At 40.2% G+C, this 26,472-nt stretch overlaps 1 protein-coding gene across 1 annotated transcript in view; it reads left to right on the top strand.

Moving 5' to 3' along the window:
- The window catches only part of LOC126151880 (guanine nucleotide exchange protein smcr8b-like), a 104,765-nt gene that overhangs the window by 33,286 nt on the left and 45,007 nt on the right, over positions 1-26,472 (top strand). The window contains 2 exon segments of the mRNA XM_049915971.1: positions 19,092-19,290; positions 19,764-19,871. Of these exon segments, the coding sequence (XP_049771928.1) occupies positions 19,092-19,290; positions 19,764-19,871 (307 nt within the window).

The raw sequence follows: 26,472 nt of genomic DNA, 5'->3' as shown, positions 1-26,472 counted from the left end.
TTTCATTGGCATATTGTATTCTTCACAGTTTTAATTTCGTGAATATTTTTATGATGTTTACAAGGACGAACTGTGAGAGTGTGGTGTGATCAGAATACCTTTCAGCATACAATTGGACTGTTACTGTTACAGTTTGATAAGTTTTACCATAATCGAAAACCAAATCCACTTTTTGGCTGTAATATACATAGCTTCATGAGCTGTTTGTGTGGTTGCTACAACAGCAGAGCACAGACTGACGGGCATTACGAGCATCACAAACTGACCCTGTTAGATATTTATTTGCGTTAAGTACAGTATGGTGGATGTTTTGGAACCTCTTCTCCTGATGATGGGACAGTGGTTTGGATCACTGTGTCTTATTACTGATAGTGTTTGATCATGTGCCACAAATGCTATGCTATTGACGTAATCTTTCCAGTGCTACAGAAAGAAGTGTATAGTTCCAGTAAGAAAACTCAGTGTCAAAATTCTGCAGCTATAAACATAAAAATTACTGAGTGCCTCAAAAATTCACCTTTTGTCCCAGACAATTTTTGAAAAATGCTCCATGATGCATTTACTCATTTGGGATATATTTGCGATTGTTATATATTTGAGGTTGTTTATCTTAGCTGCGTCACTCTGTATATCACAATAAAAAGTAATGTGTGCTATCTAGTAAATTTTTGAATTCACATGTAAAAGTGCATCTGATTGTTACATGTTTTTATTGGCCACTCCTAGCTGTCAACTGCTTGAAAAGCTACAGCAGCAAACCACAGCTATATGTATCACAAGACACATTTCAGGGCAATGCCACTATAGAATTGGCATAATACATATGTAGATCACGTTTTAAGTGCTGCATTAGCTCATTTTTCCACCTTTATATGCATAGCACAAACACATTTAGGTTCACTGATGCACAAGTGCATCTGTGAACCTAAAAGTTATGTTGGTGTATATGCTAAAATATTTTTAAGTGATTCAGTTAGGCATAGTGGGTTCTCAGTACATAAGTAGATAAGCAGAGTAATTTGAAAAGTCAGTTCCACTTATACAACACTGTGAAGTGTGCAGGAGATTGAAATTTTTATTGTGTAATGTACTAAGTATCCTTCATGGTCCAGCCACGGATGCAACCTGAGAATAATCAAAGCAGATCAAGTATAATTCATAAATCTTGCCAACCCATACAAATATTTAAGTCTCGATGCATTCAGTATACTTTTATATGCTAAGTAGGGTTCCACAACTTCAGTCAGTAAAAACGGAACCCTTATAGGATGACTTTGTTGGCCATCTGTCTGTCTGACTCTTAAAAAGAATTTTTCTCAGGAATGATCAGATGTGGCAAGTTGAAATCTACATTACATACTAAGCTCTATGGTCTTTGAGCACTATAAAAAAATTTGCGCTTCTAAGTCAATGCAATGAAAAGATACGGCCGTTTATGCTACATATTTTGATACTACCAAACTCGCTCATGAAAACCTACAGGATACTTGTCATTGGCCTGGAATCATGAAATTTGACAAGAAACAACGTTTCACAGTGCAATTAAAGGAAAAACCAGAAGATTGTCAATTTGTAATTACCCAACAGGAAAAAAAGAAAAAAAAATTGTTATTTGTTATCAGACTGACTGTCTGTCTGTTCATCCATCCGTCCGTCCATCTATCTGTCTGATGATTATTTTTTATTTTTATTTTATTTATTTATTTATTTATTTATTTTTTGCAGGAATGGGTAGAGGTATCAAGTGGAAACTTATGTCACATACTAAAGTCTGTGGTCCCTTTGTGATGTAAAATATTTGAGCTTCTACTTCAGTGCAATGAAAGGATAATGCCATTCATGTCACATATTTTGATATCTTGCCACTATCAATATTGGTAACCCCCCAAGGGGGTTTGCCACTCTTGGGCAGGTTCGTGCTTGGCTACTATGGGTACCCAGACTTAGCAGCATCTTTTCCCTTCTGTGCTGCATGTCTATCCTCTTGCTGTTCTTTTTCCCCTCCCTTGGGGAACATGTGTGGGATGTTTTTGGAAATGTGTTCAGCATTTTCAGTAGGCGATATCAGAATAGTCTGTCCACTGTCTTTTGCTCCTTTTTTCTTTCTTCATTCCACTTCTGCTATCCTTCCTCTGCTTCAGCATTTGAGGTTTCTCTTTTTCCTCTTCGTCCCTGTGCACTCCTGAAGGCTGGCCCACACGTGTGACACATAACTGGTGACTGGGTAACATGTAATTCCCAGTCCCGTATTGACAGATAGGGTCCGCACGTACCCCCTGATACAGGCCAGTCTCAGAGAGGGCTGATTGCCTGAGCTGCTACCTTCCTAAATTGTCGATTGGTCCCTCTGTCAGGTGTTCGGGTGGTGCGACCTGAGGTGTGAAGAATCACCCTTCTGAGGGGGCCACCAGTTGGAAGAAGCATGCCATCGGAGATGCTGGCAATCGTGGGGGACTTTCTTGCAATGAGCCAATCATCTCCTTCTCAGTCAACGTCAACTGAACATAAACAGAATGAGGCTAACGATTCAAATAACCTCCCAGCTGCACCACGGTTCCTTGTGGTTTCAGATACTGAAGATGGTCAGTCCTTTACTATGGTAAATCTGTTTATTATTCAGAAAGGCGTTGATGCAACTGCTGGCCCTGTGAAACCCTGCTCCTGTTTACAGAATGGCGCTTTGCTTTTGGGGGCTACTTCTGATTCCGAGCACAAAAATTGCTTGCAGCTTTGCACCTCCGTGGCTATCCTGTTTGTGTCGAAGCCTTTCGATTGCTTCATTCTTCCCATGTGTTATTTACACTAGGCTGCTTGATGGTCTGACCCAGGCAGAAATCCAAATGTACGTCTCTGATCAGGGTGTCATTGAAATCCATTGGGTGATGAAAAAGATAGATGCATCCTTAGTGCCGCCCCCCCCCCCCCCTGCTACACACACACACACACACACACACACACACACACACACACACACACACACACAGAGACACTCTTTTTCTCTCTATTGATAGTATGGTGCTTCTGGCCAAGATCAAAGCAGCCTATGAAGTTATTACAGTACGACCCTACTTTCTGAGCCTGGTGCACTGCTACCAGTTACAACCACACTCAAATGTGCTGTTGACACCCGGCTAAATGTGTAACCTGTGGTAGGTTGAGGGTGGTTGCCCACCTCCTCCTCCCCACTGTATCAATTGCACTGAACCTTTCTCTTGCAGGCAGGCAATTTCTCCTTCATACATACAATCATATCTGGGCAGAGGGCACGTTTCTCAGATGCTAGCATAAGGCCACTGTCATATAAACACCTTTCTTCAATTTATCACTCTATTTCTCTCACCAGCTATGTTTGCCACGTGATGGAATGTATGATTCATGCCCAGCTGGTATGGTGGCTTGAATCTTGTAATTTACTAACCACTGCACAGTGTGGACCATCTTGTCACTTTGTCAACCCATGTCACAAATGGTTTTCTGCTGAAATACCAGACTGCGGCTGTGTTTTTCGATTTGGGGAAAGCCTATGACACCAGCTGGAGGGCTGGTATCCTCTGTACTCTCTGCACATGGACCTTCTGTGGCTGCATTCCTTTAGGAATTTTTAAAAGACCATGTTTTCAAGCTCCCTGTGGGTTCTGCCTTGTCGGACACTTTTATCCAGGAAAACAATGTGCCTCGGGTTTCTATTCTGAACGTCATCCTCTTTGCTATCGTCATTAACCCTATTATGTCCTACCTCCCGCCAGGCATCTTTGGCTCACTTTTTGTTGACAAGTTTGCCATCTGTTGCAGTTCTCCACAGACTTGTCTCCTTGAGCAGTGCCTTCAGTGTTGTCTCAATCATCTTTACTCATGGAACATCGATAATGACTTTCCTTTTTCCACTGACAAATCCGTTTGTATGAATTTCTGGTGGCGCAATTGGTTTCTTCCACCGTCTTTACAACCTGGGCCTGTTGCCATTCCATTTGCTGAAACTACAAAATTCTTGAGGCTCATCCTCAATAGGAAACTTTCTTGGTCCTCCAATGTGTGTTACCTGGTCTCTTGCTGTATGCAGACCTTCAGTGTCCTACATGTCCTCAGCAGTACTTCCTGGGGAGTGAATTGGAGTACCGGTCCCTTGTCTGTTCGAAACTAGACTGTGTGTGTTTCGTTTATGTGTCTGCACTTCTGTCCCTCTTTTGCCACAAGATATGCATGCTGTTTGTCTGCCATGCATGGCCGTCCATCCTATGCCTCCTCCTTCGATGACTCCTTTGATTGCCAGTATGGGGTTTGTCCCTCTTCTCTCTTACCTCCTGGAGTTCACTGTCGGCTCTTGGTCTGGCAGCTTAACTTCACGCTACCTGCCACTTTCGCAGTGGGTGTGAACCCTTCACCACCTTGGCTTTGTGCAGTGGCCCATGTTCATGTTGGCCTTCATTTGCTTCCTAAGGGCACTACTCCAGCCTTGCTTTATCACTGTAAGTTTCATGACCTTCGCACGGAGCTTCATGATAGTACCTTTGTGTACACAGATCTCTCTTGGATGGACCGTGTTGTCAGGTGTGCCTTTGTCATTGGCGCCATCAATTTTTGTTATTGGCTTCTGGAACACTGCTCAGTATTTACAGCAGAGCTCTTCACCCTGTATCAGGTCACAAAGTACATCCGGAGACACAGGCTTTTCACTTGTGTCATCTGCTCTGACTCTCTCAGTGCCTTTCAGAGCCTCTGTGCGCTCTACACTGTCCATCCCTTACTGCAGCGGGTCCAGGAAAGCTGTCACTTGCTCACTCTTGATGGAGCCACTGTGATGTTTATGTGTGTTTCTGGTCTCCATGGTGTGATGGGAAATGAGACCCCTGACACTGTTGCTGAGGCTGCAGTCCTCATACCTCGGCCTGCTAGTTCTTCCATTCCCTCCAGCTAGTTCTTCCATTCCCTCCAATGATCTCTGTGTTGCCGTCTGTCAGCAGGTGGTGCCACTTTGGCATCATCACTGGTCCTCCCTTCACGGGAACAAACTCCAGGGAATTAAGCCTCTCCCAGTGGCTTGGACAACCTCCTCTCGGCCCTAAGGAGATCATTTTAGTGAGGTTGCATATTGGGAACTGTTAGCCATCACCCTTTTTTCAGTTGTAATTTCCCCCCACCCTTGTCATCAATCTTTGACAGTTCATCATTTCCTGACGGAATGCCCTTTTTTTTTCACCACTTACGTTCTCATGTATGTTTGCCATCTGACTTATTGGTCGGTTTAGCGAACATCACATGGGCAGTCAACCATGTTTTACTTCTTATCTGTCATAGCAATATGGCGAAAGACATTAAACATCTAGTGTAGGACCTCCGTTTCTCGTGGGTGTATTTAATGGACTTTTCTCCAAGCACCAATTTTTAGCTGTCTTTCCTTCTGTCAGTTGGGCTTAACGTGTAGTTGCTTTTAACTCATTTTTGTCTATGTGTTCTGTAGTTCTGACATGGACACATATGACCCTAGTTGTTTTTGAACCCTAAAACAAAACAAACCAATCAATATCGATAATGCAGAAAAGAGCTTATACTGTAGTACTGTATCTCGGTATGCATTAGTTAGTCACTACTGTACAAGAAAGCCACTTTTAATGCAAAGACTGTACAGCCGTGACAATGCTGTTAAGTTGCACAAAGCCAAGAAAAGAGGTTCGGCTCAGTGTGGCACTGTGGGTGTGGACATCAAACTGCGCCGCTCTTTACAACTACGAACAAGTTACACTCAGTGTTGGTACATCAAAGGAAATAGCTCATTCATGAGCACTCTGTTTGTTGGGATTTCTCGTTTTCCTTTATTATTGACACATATGGGCATACACTGGAATATTGTTCTGTACCTATGAACTCTCTCCTGCAGTCTGTGCAATGAAAGAGGTGGTTTTATGTACCAAGATCAAGTATTCCAAAGAAATTTACTATCTTCATTATTTTCATCCAGTTTTGGTTGATTAGAAGCACCTTACGTGATAACAACATGTCGAATGAAAAGAATGTATCACTAATTCTTAACAAAAAGATTAAGGTAATCAAGGCCCACGAGAAAGGCAAACTCTTGCTGCCTGAAATAATGTTGCATTTCAGATGTGGTAAAACACAAATTTATGATACTTTAAGAGCAAAGGATAAGTTTTCAGTTGAATGGATAAAAGGAAATGCTCAAATGAAGAGAAAGCCGAAGAAGGCAGGAAATGAAGAAATTAACGAGGTAGTGTGGAAATGGTTCATAAGTGTCTGGGCAAGAAACTTACCTTTGTCTGGACCCATGTTGCAGTGTGAGGCTCTGAACGTCCCTAAAAGAGCTTAGAAATTAGAAGTTTAAGGCATTCACAGGATGGCTGGATAGTTTCAAAACTAGGCAAAACATAATGTGGAATGAAGTGTGTGGGAAAGCTAAGAATGTGCAGGACAGTGTAGCAACATAATGGAAGACAATAGTGTAAAACCTGATTGCAAATTGCAACCCAAAAGACATGTTCATTGCCGATGAAATGGGATTGTTTTATCACACACTGCCTTCAGAATCTCAAGCAATTTGAGGTGTAAAGTGCACCAGCAGAAAAACGTCCAACGAGAGGCTCACTGTACTGTTGTGTGGAAACATGTTAGTTGAAATGGAGAAGCCTTGATGATTGGAAAGGTGGCAAAACTGCATTGAGACGTCATTAAGCTTCCAGTCCCATGGAAAAACAATAAAAAGAGGTGGATAGTGAATGCTCTTATGGAAGAATGGCTGGGCTCTTTAATTACCAAGATGAAAGAAGGAAATTACTAAATTCTCCAAGACAATGCAACCCTGCACCCCAAAATCAAGTTATCAGATGTGGAATTTGCTTGGTTCCCAACAGTTTCAACTGCATCACACAATCCATGGATCAAGGCATTACTTACATATTGATGTCCCATTATAGGCAATTATTGAAGAATCCGAAAATGCATTTGTTCTCGTACGGTCAGTTTCTGTTACCAACTGCTTCAACAAAGCAGGGTTTGAAGGTCAAGAACAAGATGCTTCTGTGGCCATCAAAGCTCAAGAAAATGCAGCAGCAATTGCCGAATTAATTAAAATGTGAAACATTTCATGTAGTGCAGATGACTATATTCGAAGTGATGACTTTTGATCAACTCACTCCACTTTTACTTCAGCAACAGATTTCATACAAATCTGCAACATAGGAGATGATTAGGAAGAAACAATGGAAGGAAAAGAGGAGCAAAACGATGTCCCTGGAAAAATTAATATGCTTGAAGAAGCTGTTGCATGCATAAATGATGTCATGCAATGTGCAGTACACACTCATCCTTCCAAGCTGTTGGAACTATTATATAGTACAAAAGTTGCATAGGAGGGGAAAAGAAAGAAAAAAAACTGTTTTGAACAGGAAATTCAAACAGTTTTCCCTCCTTGATACATGGTGCAAAAGTGAAATGTAAAGCAAATAAACATGGGAAGCATATAAACGAATTTAAAATTATAGTAGAAAAACAGAAATGCCATATTATCTATTAGGTAGTCTAATAATCTAGTGTTCCATTGTACAAAACACAGTAAATGAACATCTGTTGTGCAGGGAAGAAAGTACGTTAATATATGCACAATTACAAATGTATACCTTTTTGCAAGATACCTATCAAATTTTATGTTGGGTAGTGAGTTTTGTGTAATACAGAAACTTGTCCAATTTGGAAAATTATTTCAGTCCCATGTGATTCTGTCTGGAGCAAGCTTTACTGTAGTTCGTGCCATGAAAGAGATTTCTTGAAGGATTGTATGCAAGTTCTTGAGTGTCTGCCAATTAACTATTGTATTTCTATTACACTCTCTCGCATGTCAAACAAAACTCTTACCATTCATGTCACCCTTATCTGTATATGCATGATTCCCCCATGATCTGGCATAGACCACATACATTTAAGAAATATTCAGTAATGGCCATACAGTTGTTTTGTATGCAAGCTCTTTTGTCAGCAAATTGCAATTTTGCAGTATTCTACCAACGAGTTTTAGCCTGCTATTTGCATTGGGTACAATGGAACCTACATGGTCATTCTGTTTCATGCCCTCCACCACACACTGTAAGGTGGCTTTCAGAGTATAGGTGTAGATATCTCACCAATGTTACTCCAGTATATGTGTGTGTTTAAGATATGATTTATCCCTAGTCATGTCTCATTACTCTTTCAGTCATAGAACACCACAATGTTACATTTCATGAAGTGCAGAACTTTGCATTTTTCCAGATTAAGAGCTATGTGCTGGACTTTGTACTAGACTGATATTTTAATGAAATCTAAATCAGCTGCATAAAAACCTGAGAGTTCAGCTAATATTATCTGCCTATGGACCATTACAGCCCTCCTGGGGCACACTAAATATTTTTTCATTGTCTGTAGATAACATTCCACCCAGGATAGCATGGTTTGTCTTGCCTGTTACAAAATTTTCAGTCTAGGTGCAAACCTTGTGAGATATTCTTTTTAAAAAGAGTAAATTTGGCACTGAAGTTTTGTAACACCAAATCAAAGAGTTTTACTCCAGCTGTGGTATTGAAGAATCATTTGTGAAGAGGACAAGTTGAGTTTCACATGATAGAAGTTTCCAGAGACCATGTGGATTTTCATGGAGAAGTTTGCTTTGTGTAGGAGGTTCAGGCAGTCTAGGATTTTGCTACAAATGGATGTGAGTGAAATAGATCAGTAGTTCTATCATGAGTATCACATCCTGCTTTGTAGATTTGTGTGACATGTGCTCTTTTGCAGTCATGGATGTGTGTCTGCCCAAAGGATCTGTGGTAAGGTGTGGTCAAGAGCAGAGAGAGTTCACCTAAAAATTCTATATAGAACTTGACACGGACTCCATCAGGCTATTGGAATTTATTGAGTATTACAGCTGTAAGCTTTCTGTAGACACCACTACATTAGTACTAGGGAGCAGCAAAAGTGAAGGCTGAGAGTGTAGGTCAGTTCTCTCACTGTCTCTCCCACCCCCTTTTCTCTCCATTTCTTAGAGCCATCGGTAAGCCTTTGGCATAGTCTGGCTTGGTCTGTGACTGTAAGCTCATACTGTTGCCACAGTGCCATCTCCGCTATGAGTGCCACCCAGATAGCATTGTAAGAAACAACATCTATCAAACACTTATTGTTAACAGAGTTTATGTGAAAATATTGCACTTCATTCATGCTGCTGCTGCTGCTGGCATGGCTTTACAACTTTGTTGCTTCCCTCTATACCACATTCTCTTGTGTGTGCACTCCATGGAAATGTATGTGTGCAAAGAGAGCAGTGATTTTCATCAGATAGTATTGCTGGTTTTGTGTACAAGTGAAAATGATTGAGATTTAAGGCAGACAGAGCCAAAGAAGTGTTGTGTGCAAGGTATATGAATTTCCTTGTGAGACTACAGACAATACCAAAAAGGAAGTTTTTCTGGCACTACAGTCTGGAACAGCAAAGAGATGCAGTGATTCACTATGACTCATACAGAGAATATTTGTAGACACATGGACAATGAAAACTGTTGGTCAAGAAATGAAGGTTCAATCTATGAGAAATAATCTGCATCCTGCAAAGAAATAAATAGTGATATATTTTAATACTGATTTTAGATTTACTTTGTGTCCTAGTGAAAGGAAAGGTTGCATACAGAGATTGCACATTCAGAATGAAAGACGTGCAGCATTTATTTGAGAAAGCAACTGATGAAGTCACAGTGGAAGACTGGGTTAGGTGGATATGCAACACCAAAAACCTGTAAGAAAACAACTTTCTGAAGGAAAAAACATTGTCATTGATTGAAATTAGTCCCTGGATATTGAGTCTTCAGAACAGGACATTTAAACAGCAATAAATTGAATTAAATGTTATGTTTGTGCTTCCTTCTTCTCTCTAAAGTTGGAAGTGCTGTTCCTTCTCTCTGCTTCATTTCCTGTCACCTTCCCTTTCCTCTATCCCCCAAAAAATTATTAGTACAAGATACAACAGTCGCCTGCATAGGTTGCATGTGTCAGTGTCATTTGTGGGGAGTAGAAGACCTGTATTTTCTGCTTTGTACCAAGGTTAAAACTAACATTCAAAGATAAGGAATGCTTAAATTTTCACATAATCAAACTTGAACTAGCTTTATAATTTAACAGATTAGTAGTAACAATGTATTTCGACAAATGTGTTGTCTAAAACATTAAGAATACATTAATTTGGAGATGCTGCTGTTTCACTACAGTATTTTCTAAGCATTTTCCTGACAAATGGTTTCACAGCCATAATAAATTATTTAAAATACCATATTTACTCGAATCCAAGCCGCACTTTTTTTCCGGTTTTTGTAATCCAAAAAACCGCCTGCGGCTTAGAATCGAGTGCAAAATAAGCGCAAGTTCTGGTTGGTAGGTGCCGCCACAACTAACTTCTGTCGTCGAATATATGTAGCGCTACACAGGCACACTTTGCAGGCACAAAGATAAATACTGGCGCAAAACCTCTGAGTCAGTAAATAAATTTAAAAAAAGGTGGAAGACGAGGTTTTTTTCTCCACCCAGAGTTTCGACCACTGCATTTTCACACATTATCCAACGAAGTAAATACAAATTCCGTATTGTTTATCTTCGAATGTAGCAGCATTTCAATGTACTATGAAAATCCGACTGGCAAGACTGTTTGGGATGTTTGTCAATATGGCCAACTCTATGTTCTGAATTTTTTCCTACCTGTGAGAAGAGATGGTTGCTAATAGTAACTTTTATGAAATGAGAATCACATTCAGTATTCTCTTCACCATAAGAATAATACGAATATAAACATTTTGCCATGTATTCTTTCGTGTTTGCTTCTATCTCATTTAAATCCTGTCTGCCTAATAAACTTCGAAACTAGTGTGAGATAACAGCAAACGCGGAAGAATATACATATCATGTCACGTTTATATTCTTATTATTCTTATGCCTAATAGTGATACAGTCAGAAATGAAGCACGGCAATTGATTAGATTTTTAAATCTAAGATGACTAATTTCTGTGCAGAATGTAATGTACAAAAGAGGCGTCTGCAAAGATTTTCAAACGGTGAAAAATTTTAGCTAAACTCTCGTTCAGAACATCTATCATACGCAGTCTATTCTTTGGTTTTTGTTGATCATTATCAAAGAAAGCAGCAGTGTAAGTAACAAAAAATAGCAGTCTCTCGCCATTGTTTCGCTAATGAGACAATTCCTCTTTTTTTTTTATCATAAGCGGCGGTAGCGCGCACAAAAGCAAGCCATGCCGCGATCGGCGACAGGTCGTAAACACACATTATCAGAATGTGACAAACAATGCATGACAGTACAACGCATTGTCAGCTTAGAGTGACGTAAACACCTATAACAAAGAGAACAGCACTTACCAGATCAAATAAAAATAAGAAATCGCTTCAAACAGACGAAGCACGTGAAAAAGGAAGGGTACCCGCAAGGTTATTTACAAGGGGGTACCCGTATAAATATGGGCCTGACGCATAGCAATGGCTACCTGGTAAAGCCCAACTGCTAAGCTTACGACTCGAACCAAACTACTGTAGCTGTATCGTTATTAATTCGACCTAAATTGTGTCCCATATTACAATGGACAAACTTTGTTTCGATTTGGAGGTGCGGCCTAAAACTTCTCTCTCCCTTGAATTTCGAGTCTCAAATTTTAGGTGCGGCTTAGATTCGGGAAAATTTATTTCCTTGATTTTGAGTCTAATTTTTCATGTGCGGCTTAGATTCGAGTGCGGCTTAGATTCGAGTAAATACGGTAAGTCATTGTCCACTTATGATTCTAAAATCGTTATTGGAATGTATTATTTGCTGATTTTGAGTATGATATCATACCATTGTCATGTGAGTACCTTGTAATTCATTTATCATACATGTGCCAGACAGCATTGTCTGATGGCATAACTTTCCGGGTTCAGCTCATCACACACTGGCTCAAGACTTTCGATTTGTGGTGACTGAGGGACAGTGAGAACACTGAGAGTCAAACTGGCTTGCAGTCCCTCCTTAAAATCTCTGGCCCCTCACCTGAACTAACACCTAAATCCATAGAACTTCTTACCCCACCCAAACCATGTAGCTCCACCTTTTACCTTCTTCCTAACATCCACAAACCCAATCACCCTGGTCATTCCATAGTTGCTGGCTTCATAGCACACACCGAACATATATCTGCCTTAATTGAGCAACACCTGCAACCCATAGTACAAAGACTTCCCATCTATATTAAAGATGCCAACCATTTCCTACATCGTCTGAAATCTGTACGTGTCTCACTCTAACCACACACCTTGCTTGTCACCACTGATGCCACCGTACTCTTAACTGACATCCCCCATGTACGTGGTCTGTCTGCTGCTGAACATTTCTTCAGTCAGTGCTCACCTATGACATCCTTCCTACTCACCTTAATCAACTTTATACTTACCAACAGGTACTTTACCTTTGAGGGGCAGACATAGAAACGTACCAGGGGCACGGCCATGGGAAACAGGATGACTCCTTCCTATGCCATTCTTTTCATGGTTTGCTTGGAGGGGGCTTTCCTGAGATCCATAAGCTTTCGACTCCTGGTTTGTTTTAGATACATTGGTGATGTCTTTGTCATATAGACTCATGATGAGGCTGACCTATTAAAATTGTTGGAATCTCTAAATACAGTCTCCTAATTAAACTTCACATTGTCCGATTCCGAATTCCATGTCACTTTCTTTGACATTGATCTCATCCTCACTGTAGGTCAACTGCATACTTCTATTCACATTAAATCTCTTAAAAAACAACAGTACTTCCATTTTGACAGTTGCCATCCTTTCCGTGCCAAACATTCCCTCCCATACAGCCTTTGTGTTTGAGGCAATTGTATTTGTTCAGATGTAGACTCTTTACAGCAGTGCACTATCATTCTCACACCAGCATCAAGTAGACATAATTACCTCACCAGCCTAGTTCAAAAACAGGTTTCCGGGGCCATCACAACGAAGCCTGGTACTGCTGATCCCTCCAAAAAACAACTTAGGAGTACACCACTTTTTACACAGTGTCATCCTGTTTTTGAATGTATTAATCACTTACTTTGACTAGGCTACAGCTTCCTAAATCATGCCCTGAAATGAGGTCCATTTAGTCAACTTTTTGTCCTCCACACCTAGAATAGCTTTTTGTCACCCTCCTAATCTCTATAATATTCTTGTCAGACCCTATGCTCTTTTTGCACCTGTCTCCCTGTCCTATGGCTCCTACCCCTGTGACTGTCCCTGCTGTAAGACTTGCCCTGTGCATGCTCCTACCACCACCCATTCCCGCCCTATAAGTGGCAAAACATATTCTATCAAAGGGAGAACCACTTGTGAAATAACATGTTGTATACCATCTGCTATGTAAACACTGTTCGACCTTTCACATTAGCATGACTACCCCCAAGTTATCAGTTAGGATGAATGGACATAGGCAGAGGGTGATACTGGCAACACACAATATCCTGTTGCAGAGCAAGCTCTACATCATGACAGTCCTGACCTCAGTGCCTGTTTCACCATATGTGCCGTCTTATTCTTTTCCCAGGCACCAGTTTCCCAGAATTCCACAGGTGGGACCTGGTAGTACAACGTATTCTTGGTTCTTGCCATAGAACTGGCTCTACAACATCGTGGTTCTTGTCACCTCCTGCCTTAATTCCCTTTAATTTCTGTGGTCTTGGCATTTATTCACAGTAACTATTCCTTTCTTCACTCCCTTTTAGTTTTCTATATCTTTCGTTTTCGGATCTATCTATCTTTTGCTGCCTGCCCACCCCTGCTCCATCCATCTTAAAGTGCAGTTAGCTTTCACCTCTTATCAACTTGTGCACAATATTTCGGCAGTAATCTTTCCCTTGTGTATTGGCCTATCTTCCACCTTTAAGCTCTCCAGTTTTCAAATCTTGTCTGGCGCAGTCTCCAACAATCAGTCTTTCTTTCTAATCCTGTCTGGTAAGCCTCCCCTGATCCAAGGATCTTGGCAACTTTTCCAAACTCTACCCGTTTTCGTAAACCTTACCAATCCTTTTCCTTTGCCCCTATTTCTTCGCTTTCAACCCTTCTCCCCAAAGAAGGAGCCACTGGCTCCGAAAGCTTGCAAACTTTAATACCTTTATATGTGTGTTCTGCTGCCATTAGGTGAGTAGATTTTTTTATCTATCCAGTTACATTATATTTTCAAAAATTGATTGTAATTGGTTAAGTTGTGTCCTCGTTATCCCTATGGGAGTGATATGTAAGGGTTTGTGTAGTATATTCCTAGATGCAACACATAAGGTTGGAACCTGGAGACAGTGGCAGTGTGTGTGGGAGCTGTGCTTGTGTAAATATGCGCATGTTTCCTATTTTCGAAAAAGGAATTTGTCAGAAAGCTTAATTATTTTAGCAGTATTTTTCACTGGGCCTGTCTGCGACTCAGTGCCTCCTCCATATGGTGAGTAGCAATCTGTCCTTTCCACATTGTTGTTCTCTTGTAGGACTGTTTGCATCTATTTTCAAGCATCTGCCAAATAGGGCCTGAGGTCTGGTATGATCATTTTGAGTTCTCTGCAGCAGCATTTATTGTGTTTTGTCATTCCATATGCAATCAGCTACACTATTAGCCACTTCTGGCACCTAGTGGGACAACCCTGGTCTATTTGGGAGGGACTCTGTAACTTTCAGCTCTGTAGTACAAACCTCAGAAGCTGCAGTCCAGGTTGTCACAGAATTGATGAAATCTGTGGTTCAAGACGTGCACTCAGTTCAGAACACAGGACTAGTACATTTTAGGTCAGTGCTAAAGACTGAGATGTATGTTGATATGACACGAACAAGGCTGGTTGTTTCCACCTTCTGTCACTCACTGGACAGAACCATGTATGACCTCTAAACCTATTATGACAGGCATAGTTGCTTTTTTATGAGTACAGTAATTTACAACTGGTTGCATCCTGTATCCTCAATTTCAATGAATGCATATGGTTCTCCTTCTCATCCCTTGTGGCCATTTCTTTAATGGATACCATTATTTGCCATGTGTTTGAACTACCAACAGTTAATAGTGATGTAGATGGCTTTCCAACAGTAGAAATGTTTCTTTCTGGCACTGACTTAGTGTCAGTTTGGGACAGCACATCATACTTGTTGGTGAGGATGATGGTTGCTGTACCCCAGGCTTTCCCATTGTAAAGCTTCCCCTGTATTAGAGTATCTAGTCCTGCTACTTATACACCATTCACAGACAAGCAAATGGGCATGATGCAGAGCAGTGTTTTCTTGAGAAGAAGCAGCGTATGTGTAAATAGACAATACTCGAGGTACTTTGAGTTTCTCAAGCAAGATTTTTGGGGTAGTTTGTGTGACACATGCAATTTAACAGCTTCCAGTTTTTTGACTTTAGTAAAGCCAGCTGTTAACTGTTCCCAAATTTCAGCCAACTCATTTCAAGCCTGTAACAGCACTTTCAATGTGGTTTAATTCTAGTTTAGGTCGACAAACATATATATCTCAAAGTTATGTTAATTAAGGAGAAAGGCATAAAAATCTTGGCAGATAATATTGAAAGTCTAACAAATTAAAAACAGCAAAAAAATTGAAACTGAATACAACAGATATATATCAGATCACAAATAAATATGTGAAATTTAAAATATTTCCCAGCGAATTAAATGTTCGAAGAGATTTTGGAATTGCAGCTGGTCATCATAAACTTCATTCCATGATATTTCAACTGCTGTATAGCCTTGCATATTAATGCCACATTGTGTTATATTCATTATGGCCTTTTGTGATTTGTAGCCCATGTAATTAATCACACCTCTGATACAATCATCAACATACAGGTGACTCCAGGCATCTCACTTGTGTTGCTACATCTGGTTACGTCTGTGACATGTAAAATGCACTTTTAAAGTGAATTATTTTGTGGCTGACAATTCATGAAAAGAATTGAGATGCAATTTGAAAACAACTATTTTATCACTCAATCACTGTCAGTAAACCATAGGTGGTGAGGAGTCAGGGAGTGAAGAATTATCAGGGAGAAAATAGTACAATGTTCCTGTTGCTTAAACGATATTGTCAGAGTTCTTACTCTTTGCTGCTTCTGTGGTTGCATATGTAATTGTCAAGTCAATGTCAGCAGTGTGCCACTGTGATGCCACAGGGCTCAAGGCCAAGAACTTTTCTGTATTTCAATTTAGCAAGCATTTACTCTACCAGGGATGTTAAGGTTGTTTATTTCCTGTCTGACATTACCTTTAGCCTCTCCACATCTTACACTACTTCTTTTTTAACTTTTGGTACTCATAGAAAATCATTTAAGGATTTTTCTATACTACCAGTAGTTCACACTGTGTGATCTAATTACTGCGGCTTGATGGATGTCAGGATGAGGAATCCCAGCAAGAAAGCAGATATTCATTGTTTGATGTGGATAAGACAAAAACAATAACATCTGAAGTTCATCATCTGTTTTGTTACCTGCAGATACTTTCATAATTAAAGTTGATGAAGAGTTTCTTTAAGACAACTGAGGCCTTCACAGGCCCATCACATCAAACAAGATTATGCATGTGGTGCCTCATAATCCAGCCTGTTGAAATATAAATGATACCAGTAGTCTCTCATGCCCAAAGAGAAGTCATTCAGATGAATTCACTCTCATATTACAAACAGCAAAGCTAATTTGCAGGCATGGTGGGTCTCAGTGAGGAGGCTGTGTTTTGAAAATAATATAGATGTTTAATCATCACACGTTGTACACCAAAGAACCAATAGATGGTGTTGCAGTTCGGATGTTTAATCATCACACATTATACACCAAAGAACCAATAGATGGTGTTGCGCTCTCTCTCTCTCTCTCTCTCTCTCTATCTCTATCTCTATCTCTATCTCTATCTCTCTCTCTATCTCTCCCTCTCAGAATTAAGCACCACAATCTTGTCTTTATGAACACAAGCAGTGACATTACTTGCTAGGATATATGAATTTACTGATTTTGCTTTGTGTGCTAAAAACTTAATGACACTGCTTTGCTTATTGCAGTATAGTTCTTTCTTAGGAATATTTTTTTTAGTTCAGTGACAGAATTATATGCCATAACCTTATCTTTATAGGTACAAACTAATGTTGAATATACATGGTTAGGATATATGGGTTTAAAGATTTCAGTTTGTGTATTAGAAACTTAATGTCATTGCTTGCTTCTTTTGATAGATTTTATTTATATTGTTTGCTAGGAAAAACATATTTTTTTAGTCTGCTTTGTGATTAGGGTGCCTACTCATAATATCTTGATTTTGTTTTGTTTACAAATAAATATGCATAGAAAATGATAGTCTTTCTGAATACACCAGGATGGCTAAAAGACTGAGGATTATGTGATCTCAAGACTGCAGTGAAGATCGCGAGGTGAGACCTAATGCAACTTGAGAGCATCAGGCTTAACTGCTCTTTGGAAACCATTTCTGAAAGCAAGGTGCGACGCAACTCTGATTGAATGTATCATATATTATCTCGCTCCTCAGAACCCTTCAGCCACACTGGCTGAAAGTTATTTCTCTCCAATGTAACATCATGAAAGCGAAAATTTTTTATAAGACGTAGTGCAGCCGAGCGAGTTTTTATTCTACAGGTCCTGCTTATTCCTGTTTACCTTTTCACCTTTACATGTAAAATTCCCAGTGAGCTTATGTTGTACCATGACCATAAACAAAGCATAAGGCTAGACTTTGCATGTTTCTAGACCTTAGTGTCAGTTGCTTTTCGCAGGGCCAGCTCGACATGGGTCTCTCCCATGTTATTGAAGCAAACAAGCTCTTCTTTCATGTCCCCAATTTTACTACTTCAAATGTTGTATACAAAGAAGCTTTATCATTAAAAAATGAATTCTTGCATGCTGCATCGTACTACTTGACAGAAAACCGATTTTCAGTCCTATATAGAAGTTATAACTTTCTTCAATGAGAGGCCACATCCCACGCCCTAAGTGCTGCTCACTCTTCAGTTTATGAGCCACCCACCCCATGTTTTCCATTTCTATGCATCCCCAGAGCTCAATTATCCCTTTATCCCTTAATATGGCTCTACTGTATTTAGAGGTAGTACAGACATTCAACATTAGGTCTTAATCCCGTCTCTTTAACAGTAACTTCTATTAATAATCTGTGATTTTTCAATCCCTTGATCATGCAAATTTTAATCCGAAAGAAGAAATGAGTAGGACCTTTTCCCTCATAAGTGTAACATTGTTTGATTTTGTACTGGGAAACATTTTTGTTAGGGGTCACAGTTTTCAAGTTCAACCAGAGAAGCATCAAAAAGTGACCTTTAGGTCATTATCCGGAGAATCTTTTGTGCTATTCTGAAGTGTCAGGTCATGAACCCATTATCTGACTCTCACCATTTGCCTCAATAGCATTTGCTGATGAGGTGACAGCTACTCTCTCTGGACATGAGATAGGTCTGTAGAAGCCTACTGAGATATGTACTGTCTTAGGTTTGCTAATACAGCAGATCTCTGGAAGCCATAAAGATATCAACAAAATTATATTAGAAATGCACTAGTGTTACATTTTTCATTTGTCGGCATCACCATACATCAGAATGCAAAGCACAAGGATGGGTCATTGAATGTATACACTTGAAATATATGAAAATTGATATGATCACAATAGAAAGATACAGAATATTTTTATATTTGTAGAATGACCAAAATATGACACTTAAAATTCTTTGCACTATCTGGATTTGGTGTGATTACCTTCTTATAGTCTTTATATCACGACGATTTGATAAGCCTGACAACCTGGAGATGTCTTCATAAGTTTTCATACTTCCAGTAATTTATCATATGTTTGTTAATCAACTAAAAATAGTTGCAAAATGTTAGTAAATCTTCTTAGTGATTTTACTGATTCCCATTTTGTGAACCCGCTAGTTTAGTTCTTTTTGCAGTGTTGTAAAATATTGGTTGAATTCAGTAACTTCTATCCATTAACATGTTTCATTAACTTTAAAACATAGTTTTCATTGTAAAGTTAATGTAATCCTTGTGGTTTTTCAGTGGCCAGTTTACTTTCTGTGAGGATGTGCAGGTTCTCCAAGCAGATGTTGTACCTGGCCTACATGCCTATGTTCACTACTGCACTCTCCATGACCTAGGGGCCAGGGGGTTTGTACGACCACTCTGCTTTGCCTATTTATCGACTGACTTAATAAAAGTGCAATCACTGTTTCCTACTCTTCGAGAACAGTTCCTAAAGGTTTGTTGAACATTATTTTCATATAACTGATAAATTTTTTTATTGTGGTAATGTAATTATTGATAGAGTGGATGTTAAGCAAAATGAAAGCATACTAGTTCAAGTGAAAAACTGAGGCAATTTTTGGTTGTACAGTAGCTTTTTATTGACTCATTTGCTTCAGATATCCGTAAGATGGTAGGTATTCCACAGTAGGTGAATGGAATTAACTTATATAGTCCAAAAAAAGAAAAAAGAAACAAGACTATTGCCACTACTAAGGAGATGTTTCTCATGGCATATAAGTGCATATGGGCTGTTGTTCAAGTTTCATGTAAATCCATCAATTCACAGAAATTTAGTCTTTAGTTTAATGAAATTCATTGAAAATTCTAACATTTCTGTTTTCTCACTCATTTGTATTACAAATCTGTGAATGTTGTGCTGTTGTGCATCAGATTGTATGGATATTTTTCTTTTGTTTCTTCCACAAGGCAACAGAAATCCTGCAGTTCAATAATCGACAATGGTTTGTGGAAGAACTTCTAAGAATGATGACCACTTTAAAGGAAAAACAAAACATATATTTTTCATTGAAACAGGTACATAACAGTTTACATTTGATCTTTGTTTTTATTGCAACATTATAAATTTTTGGCATTTACTTTTCTGTTATATTGCTTCTAATTAATCACATTTTAGAAATTATTTCAGAGCCAAGAAATATATGTAAAACTTCATTCATATCAGCAGTACTGTTGTTTCGTAATCCCTACTGTAGTCTGCCTTTGCAATACATAGTGTGGCCATGTTAAGTATGTTCACAAAAGTTGATGATCTTGATTTAGATTGTGATCTGGCTTACAATTTGAACCTCCTAGAACTTTAAGTCTGACTGTTATTTGTGAGGATTTCTAGCAGCCATATTGATAAATGTTTCTCATTAACAGATTTTTTAATAAAAACCTAATCAAAAGGCAAATATCAGTAAATTATATAGTATAAGCCAACAGTTAGCACAGCAGCTGTCTTTCATTGTTTTACTTATGTTTGAATGGTGAAAGTAAATGATGTGGAACTCATTTCTGAGCTGAAAATGTAATTAGTAGTCTGATTGGCTCTGTTGTAGTGAAAAGCGTTTCTTGAAAACAACACACATCACAGTGAAGGTTGATGTACACAAATTTTGAAGCACTTTTATATGTGCCAGCAATTATGTAGAAAACAGGAAGTATTAAATTCTCAGGTTTGTCCTTACACATGTACAAAAATCGAATATTAAAACATGCTTGCATTGTCTGCATCCATAGGGTGACGATTATTGAACAATATGTAGAAAAAACTGTAAATTAGTTACAAAGTACAGCATGCACATACTTTATTCAACATGTAAATGTCACTACAGGTATTCAGATTTAGGTTATCACATGTTCAATATGCCTGCCATCCTTCACGATGATGTGCAGCAGGTGAATAGCAAAATTATGTATGACCCAATGAAGTGTCGGAACATTGATGCTGTCGATAACCTGCAGAATGGCTGTTTTCAGCTCAGCAATGGTTTTGGGGTTGTTGCTGTACACTTTGCCTTTTAATACTGCTCCCAAAAAAAGGAGCCGCATGTGTTCAGATTTAGAGAATATGGCGGCCAATCGAGGCCCATGCCAGTGGCCTCTAGGTACCACAGAGTCAGAATGTGGTCCCCAAAATGCTCCTCCAGGACATCAAACATTCTCCTGCTTTGATGGGGTCGAGCTCCGTCTTGGATGAACCACATCTTGTCGAAACCAGGTTCACTTTGGATAATGGGGAGGGGATCATCTTCCAAAACCTTCATGTAGAGTTCGGTAGCCACTGCCTCTTCAAGGAATATCGCACTGATTTTTCCGTGACTGGACATTGCCTACCACACAGTCACCTTTTGAGGGTGAAGAGACATCTCGATCACAAAGTGTGGATTCTCAGTCCCTAAAATGTGCCAGTTTTGCTTATTGAGGAGCCCATCAAAATGAAAATGTGCTTCATTGCTAAACCAAACCATACAGTGCATACTAATTCCCATCATGCCCCATGGCCAACCGTGCAGTTTGAATGTCCTAAAGGAAACCATTCAGAAGTTATGATGATTTTTTTTTTTCATACAGCTCAATAATTGTCTCTCTGTACTTTCATATTCTGCAGACAACTGTGAAAAGCATAGTGGAGGGCACATACCACTGTACCAAGTATTAGGGTTCCTTTGTGTTTCATTTGTGGAGAAAGATTGATTACATGCCTCTGTGCATGGTATAGTTACTGTAATTTGTCTTCATGGTCCCTAAGGGGATGTTACACCAAGGCTGTGATCTATTTCAAGATTCTTTGCTTGATACTGGTTTTTTGAAATTTGTAAGTAGGCTGTTGTAGCATAGTTGATGTCTATCTTTAAGCGAATGCAAGTTCTGCATCTGTCGATATCTATCCATCCAAGGTATCATGCTGTGACCTGCCTACCAATTTCAAATTTCTTTGATACCTTGTATGATCATGCTTTTCTCAATAAGCATTGTTGTGGTTCTGAGTCAAATGCTTTTCAGAAGTCATCTACACAATTACGTTGATCCATGACCTTTGCAGTGTCATGTGAGAAAAGTAGGATTTCGGTTGCATATGACCAATGTGTTTGGAATCCTGCTGTTTGGCATGGAAAAGCCCGTTCTGTTTTGCGGTACTTAATTGTCTTTGTGAGCTCAGAATATGTTCCAGCATTCTACACAGACAAATGTGAAATGTCTGTTTGTTTCTGCTATTATCAATTTCTACAAATGAACATTACTTTTGCATGAAAGCCTCCACAATGTAATTGTTAATCTTTAGCATTTTTAATGTAGTATTTTTGCATTATATGGATTAATATTTACAATGTAGCTTTGTGTATCAGTATGGGCATTGTAAGCTCTCTACCAGCAGAAGCAGATCTGACTATGGTTGAATTTTCAACAAAAATCATGTACCATTGTAAAGAGAAACATTTTAAATAAGAAGAGTTCTAGAGTAAAGTGTCGCTATTTTTTTTTCCCCCAATTTATTTTGAAAATGTAATTTTCTTACAGGTCTAAGTTGCACACATTCATTCTAGGAGTCACAATTATGCTCTATATTTGAATAAATCAACTAGAGACATGAGTTTATTAGTTCTTTCAAATTAACTAATATAAGTTCAGTATCCTGAATAAAACACTCATGGTCACAAAATTTTGTAACAAATGTTCTAAGCTTGCACAACAATTACTTTTATTGTCATTACAGATGCGCATCTTGGCATTACTTTTATTGTCATTACAGATGCGCATCTTGGCAGAAATCTTAATTAAATCAAACAAATTTGTTCTGTTTGTTATATGTCAGATGTTAGTGTTTTCAGAATACTCATGGTTTTATTATTTGTCTGCCTGTATGCTCCTGTTCTTTTTTAACTTTGTGTGGGTCATCAGTATTTTAATTATTTTGTTGCAGCCCACCATGAATTCCTCTTGTGTGCCAACCTGTTCATGTCAGAGTTGTGCTTGCATCTGGTGTCCTCAAATATTTGTTCAATATTGTCTTCCCCTACAGTTTTTACCCTCTACAGTTCCACAGAAGTTATTTATTGACACCGTAACATGTTCTGTTATTCTGTTCCTTCTTCTTGTCAGTGTTGTCCATATTCTGCTTTTCTCGCTGACTGTGCAGAAAACCACTTCATTTCTCAGACCACCTAATTTTTAACATCTTTCTATAGCACTACATGTCAAATGCTTTGAGTCACTTCTTTTGTGTTTTTTATTTTCAGTCCATGACTCACTTCCAAAAAATGGCGTGATCTAAATGTACATTCTCAGAATTTTCTTCCTCAGATTAAGGTTGAAGTTTGGTACTAGTTGACTTCTTGTAGCCCTCTTTCCCTGTTTTGTCCACTAATGTCCTCTTTGCTTCACCATTATTTGTTATTTTGCATCAAATGTACCAGAATTCTGTCACTTCATCTATTTTATTATTACACAATTTTGATGTTAACTAACCACTACTAACCACATTTATGATACTCCCCCTTACTTTTGTCTTTCTTCAGTTTACTCTCAATCCATATTCTGTACTCATTAGACTGTCATTCCATTCATTAGGTCCTATAATTCTTTTTCATTTTCTCTGAGGACAGTAGTATCAGAGTGAATCTTATTTTTGATATCGTTTTATCCTGAGTGTTAACCTGACGCCTGAACCTTTCTTTTATTTCTGCCATTGCTTCTTTGATGTATAGATGGAACATCTGGGAAGAGAGAGAATGCATTCATGTCTTGCACCCTTTTTAATCCAGACACTTCATTCTTGGTGTACCATTTCTATTATTCTCTCCTAGTGTTTGTAGTACATATTGTATATTGCCCATCTTTACCTTTAGTTTACACCAACTTTTTTTTTTAGAATTTTGAACACCTTGCACCATTTTAAATTCTCAGACCCTTTTTCTAGCTCGACATATCCTATCTTTCTTAGGTCTTGCTTTCACTATCAAGCACAAATAAGAACTGCTTCTCTTTCCTAAAGCCAACCTGATCATCAGTTGCTCACTATCCTTTTCCATTCTTCTCTATATGATTATTATCATCAACCTGGATGTGTGATCTATTAAGCTGATTGTATGATAATTCTTGCACTTATAGCAATACCAGAGAAAGGAAGTTGCTACTCACCATATAGCGGAGATGCTGAGTCACGATAGGCACAATAAAAAGATTCACACAATTAAAGCTTTCGGCCATTAAGGCCTTTGTCAGCAGTAGACACACATACACAAACGCGTGCGCACACACACGCTCACACACACACACACACACACACACACACACACACACACACACACACACACACACAAATGCAATTTGCACACACATCTGCAGTCTCAGAGAGCTGAGACCACACTGCGAACAGCAGCACCAGTGCATGATGGGAATGGTGACTGGGTGCGGGCAAGGAGGAGGCTGGGGTGGGTAGGGGGAGGGATAGTATGGTGGGAGTGGCAGACAGTCAAGTGTTGCAGTTTAGACGGAGGGCAGGAGAGAAGGTGCGGAGGGGGGAGGGGGTAAGCAGCGGAAAGGAGAGAAAATAAAAGACTGGTTGTGGTGATGAAATGACAGCTGTGTAGTGCTGGAATGGGAACAGGGAGGGGGATGGATGGGTGAGAACAGTGACTAACGAAGGTTGAAGCCAAGAGGGTTACGGTAACATAGGATGTGTTGCAGGGAAAGTTCCCACCTGCGCAGTTCAGAAAAGCTGGTGTTGGTGGGAAGGATCCATATGGCACAGGCTGTGAAGCAGTCATTAAGATGAGGGATATCATGTTTGGCAGCGTGTTCAGCAACAGGGTGGTCCACTTGCTTCTTGGCCGCAGTTTGTCGGTGGCCATTCACGCGGACAGACAGTTTGTAGGTTGTCATGCCTACATAGAATGCAGCACAGAGGTTGCAGCTTAGCTTGTAAATCACATGACTGATTTTACAGGTAGCCCTGCCTTTGATGGGATAGGTGGTGTTAGTGACCGGACTACACCACTGATCCCCTTTGTGGTAACTGTGGTCGCCCCCTCCATGAGGGGAGTGCCTGTGCTCCCCCGTCAATGTGTGTAAATTGTAATGGACAGCATTCTCCACGCTCGCCTATATGCCTGGTTTTTGTGAAAGAAAGAAGGATTCAAGAGAACAAAACCTTAAATCGGCTCACCTACACTGAGGCTCATCAAAAATATGACTGGCTCCATCCTGTGTCTGTGACCTCTACTTTTGCCTCAATTATGTCCATTCCCCCTCCTCTTCCAGCCCCACCCCATTCACCCCATGCCTTCAGCCTCCTCCTCCTCCTCCTACCCCTCCCCCTCCTCCCCCCCTCTCCCACTCCCCCTCCCCCTCAGTACTCATACCCACCCCTTCGGGTGCTGCTCCCCCTCTCCCATCAGAGAAGTGCTTCCCTCCTTCGGCGGCCAACAGTACTGGAGCTCTCTCCCAGGACTCCTCTTCCTGGCACCCCCCTGAAATGTGATCTCCTGCTCCACATTGGCAGCGCGATCCACAGCCGGTGGGCGCCAAGATTTCCCAGTGTAATTCCGTGCCTGCCCTCGCTTCCGAAGAGAAGAAGCAGAAATGCAGGAACTAGGGCAAGGCCCCTCTAGTACTCCCTGAGGTGCAACCTTCCCCTCCTACAGTCAATGAACCATCAGAATCTGACCCCACCTATATGGATATTATGCCATCCTTATTGGTGACGGATAGCGACTCGGTGGCGTGACCGACTCTGGTCCATTCGCTTCCACTTTGGACTCCAGCTTGAGAATCCTCCAGTGGAATTGTAAGGGATATTTGTGTCACCTTCCAGAGTTGCAGCCTCTTCTTTGCTTCTACTCTGCCACTTGTATTGCGATCCAGGAGACCCATTTTGTCAATTCTTACTCACCCACCCTTTGTGGGTTCCACACTTTCTGTTGGGGCTGAATTGGCCCCTTATGGGCTTCTGGTGGTGTTTGCACCTTGATCCGCAAGGACATTGTTAGTAAATGGGATCCCCTCCATATCACTCTGGAAGCCATTGCTGTCAGGGTCCATCTGGCCACTCCTGTCACAATCTGTAATCTTTACCTCCCACCTGACAGGCCGCCCACATCCCATGCCCCCCACCACTCTTCTTCAACAACTGCCTTCTCCCTTCCTGCTATTAGAGGACTTTAATGCCCACAGCTCTCTTTGGGGTAGTCATATGACTACTGCCCTGGGAAGGACAGTTGAAGCTGTTCTGGCAGGGCGTGACCTCTGTTTACTAAACACAGGCACTCCCACACACTTTAGTATGGCGCACTGCACTTTCTCAACCATTGGCCTCTCCATCTGCAGTCCCTGCCTTCTTCCCTCCATTCAGTGGAGCATCCACAATGACTTATGTGACAGCAACCATTACCCAATTTTTTTGACTTTCCTTCAGTGTCTCTCACTGTCACCCTTCCAGGTGGGCCATATCTAAGGCTGCTTGGGGTGCCTTCTCCTCTGTTCCCATTCCCCCTAGATGCCACACGATAGTGTTGATGAATCTACTCATACCTTGACTGCCTCCATCCTTTCAGTAGCTGTTTCAGCAATCCCTTCTTCTTCAGGTTCCCCCCGCTGGAAGATGGTCCTTAGTGGACTGCGGAAATTGCTG

Source organism: Schistocerca cancellata, chromosome 2 (genome assembly GCF_023864275.1).
Source record: "Schistocerca cancellata isolate TAMUIC-IGC-003103 chromosome 2, iqSchCanc2.1, whole genome shotgun sequence".
Taxonomy (NCBI): Eukaryota; Metazoa; Arthropoda; class Insecta; order Orthoptera; family Acrididae; genus Schistocerca; species Schistocerca cancellata.
This window is presented reverse-complemented; position numbering and strand designations above follow the sequence as displayed.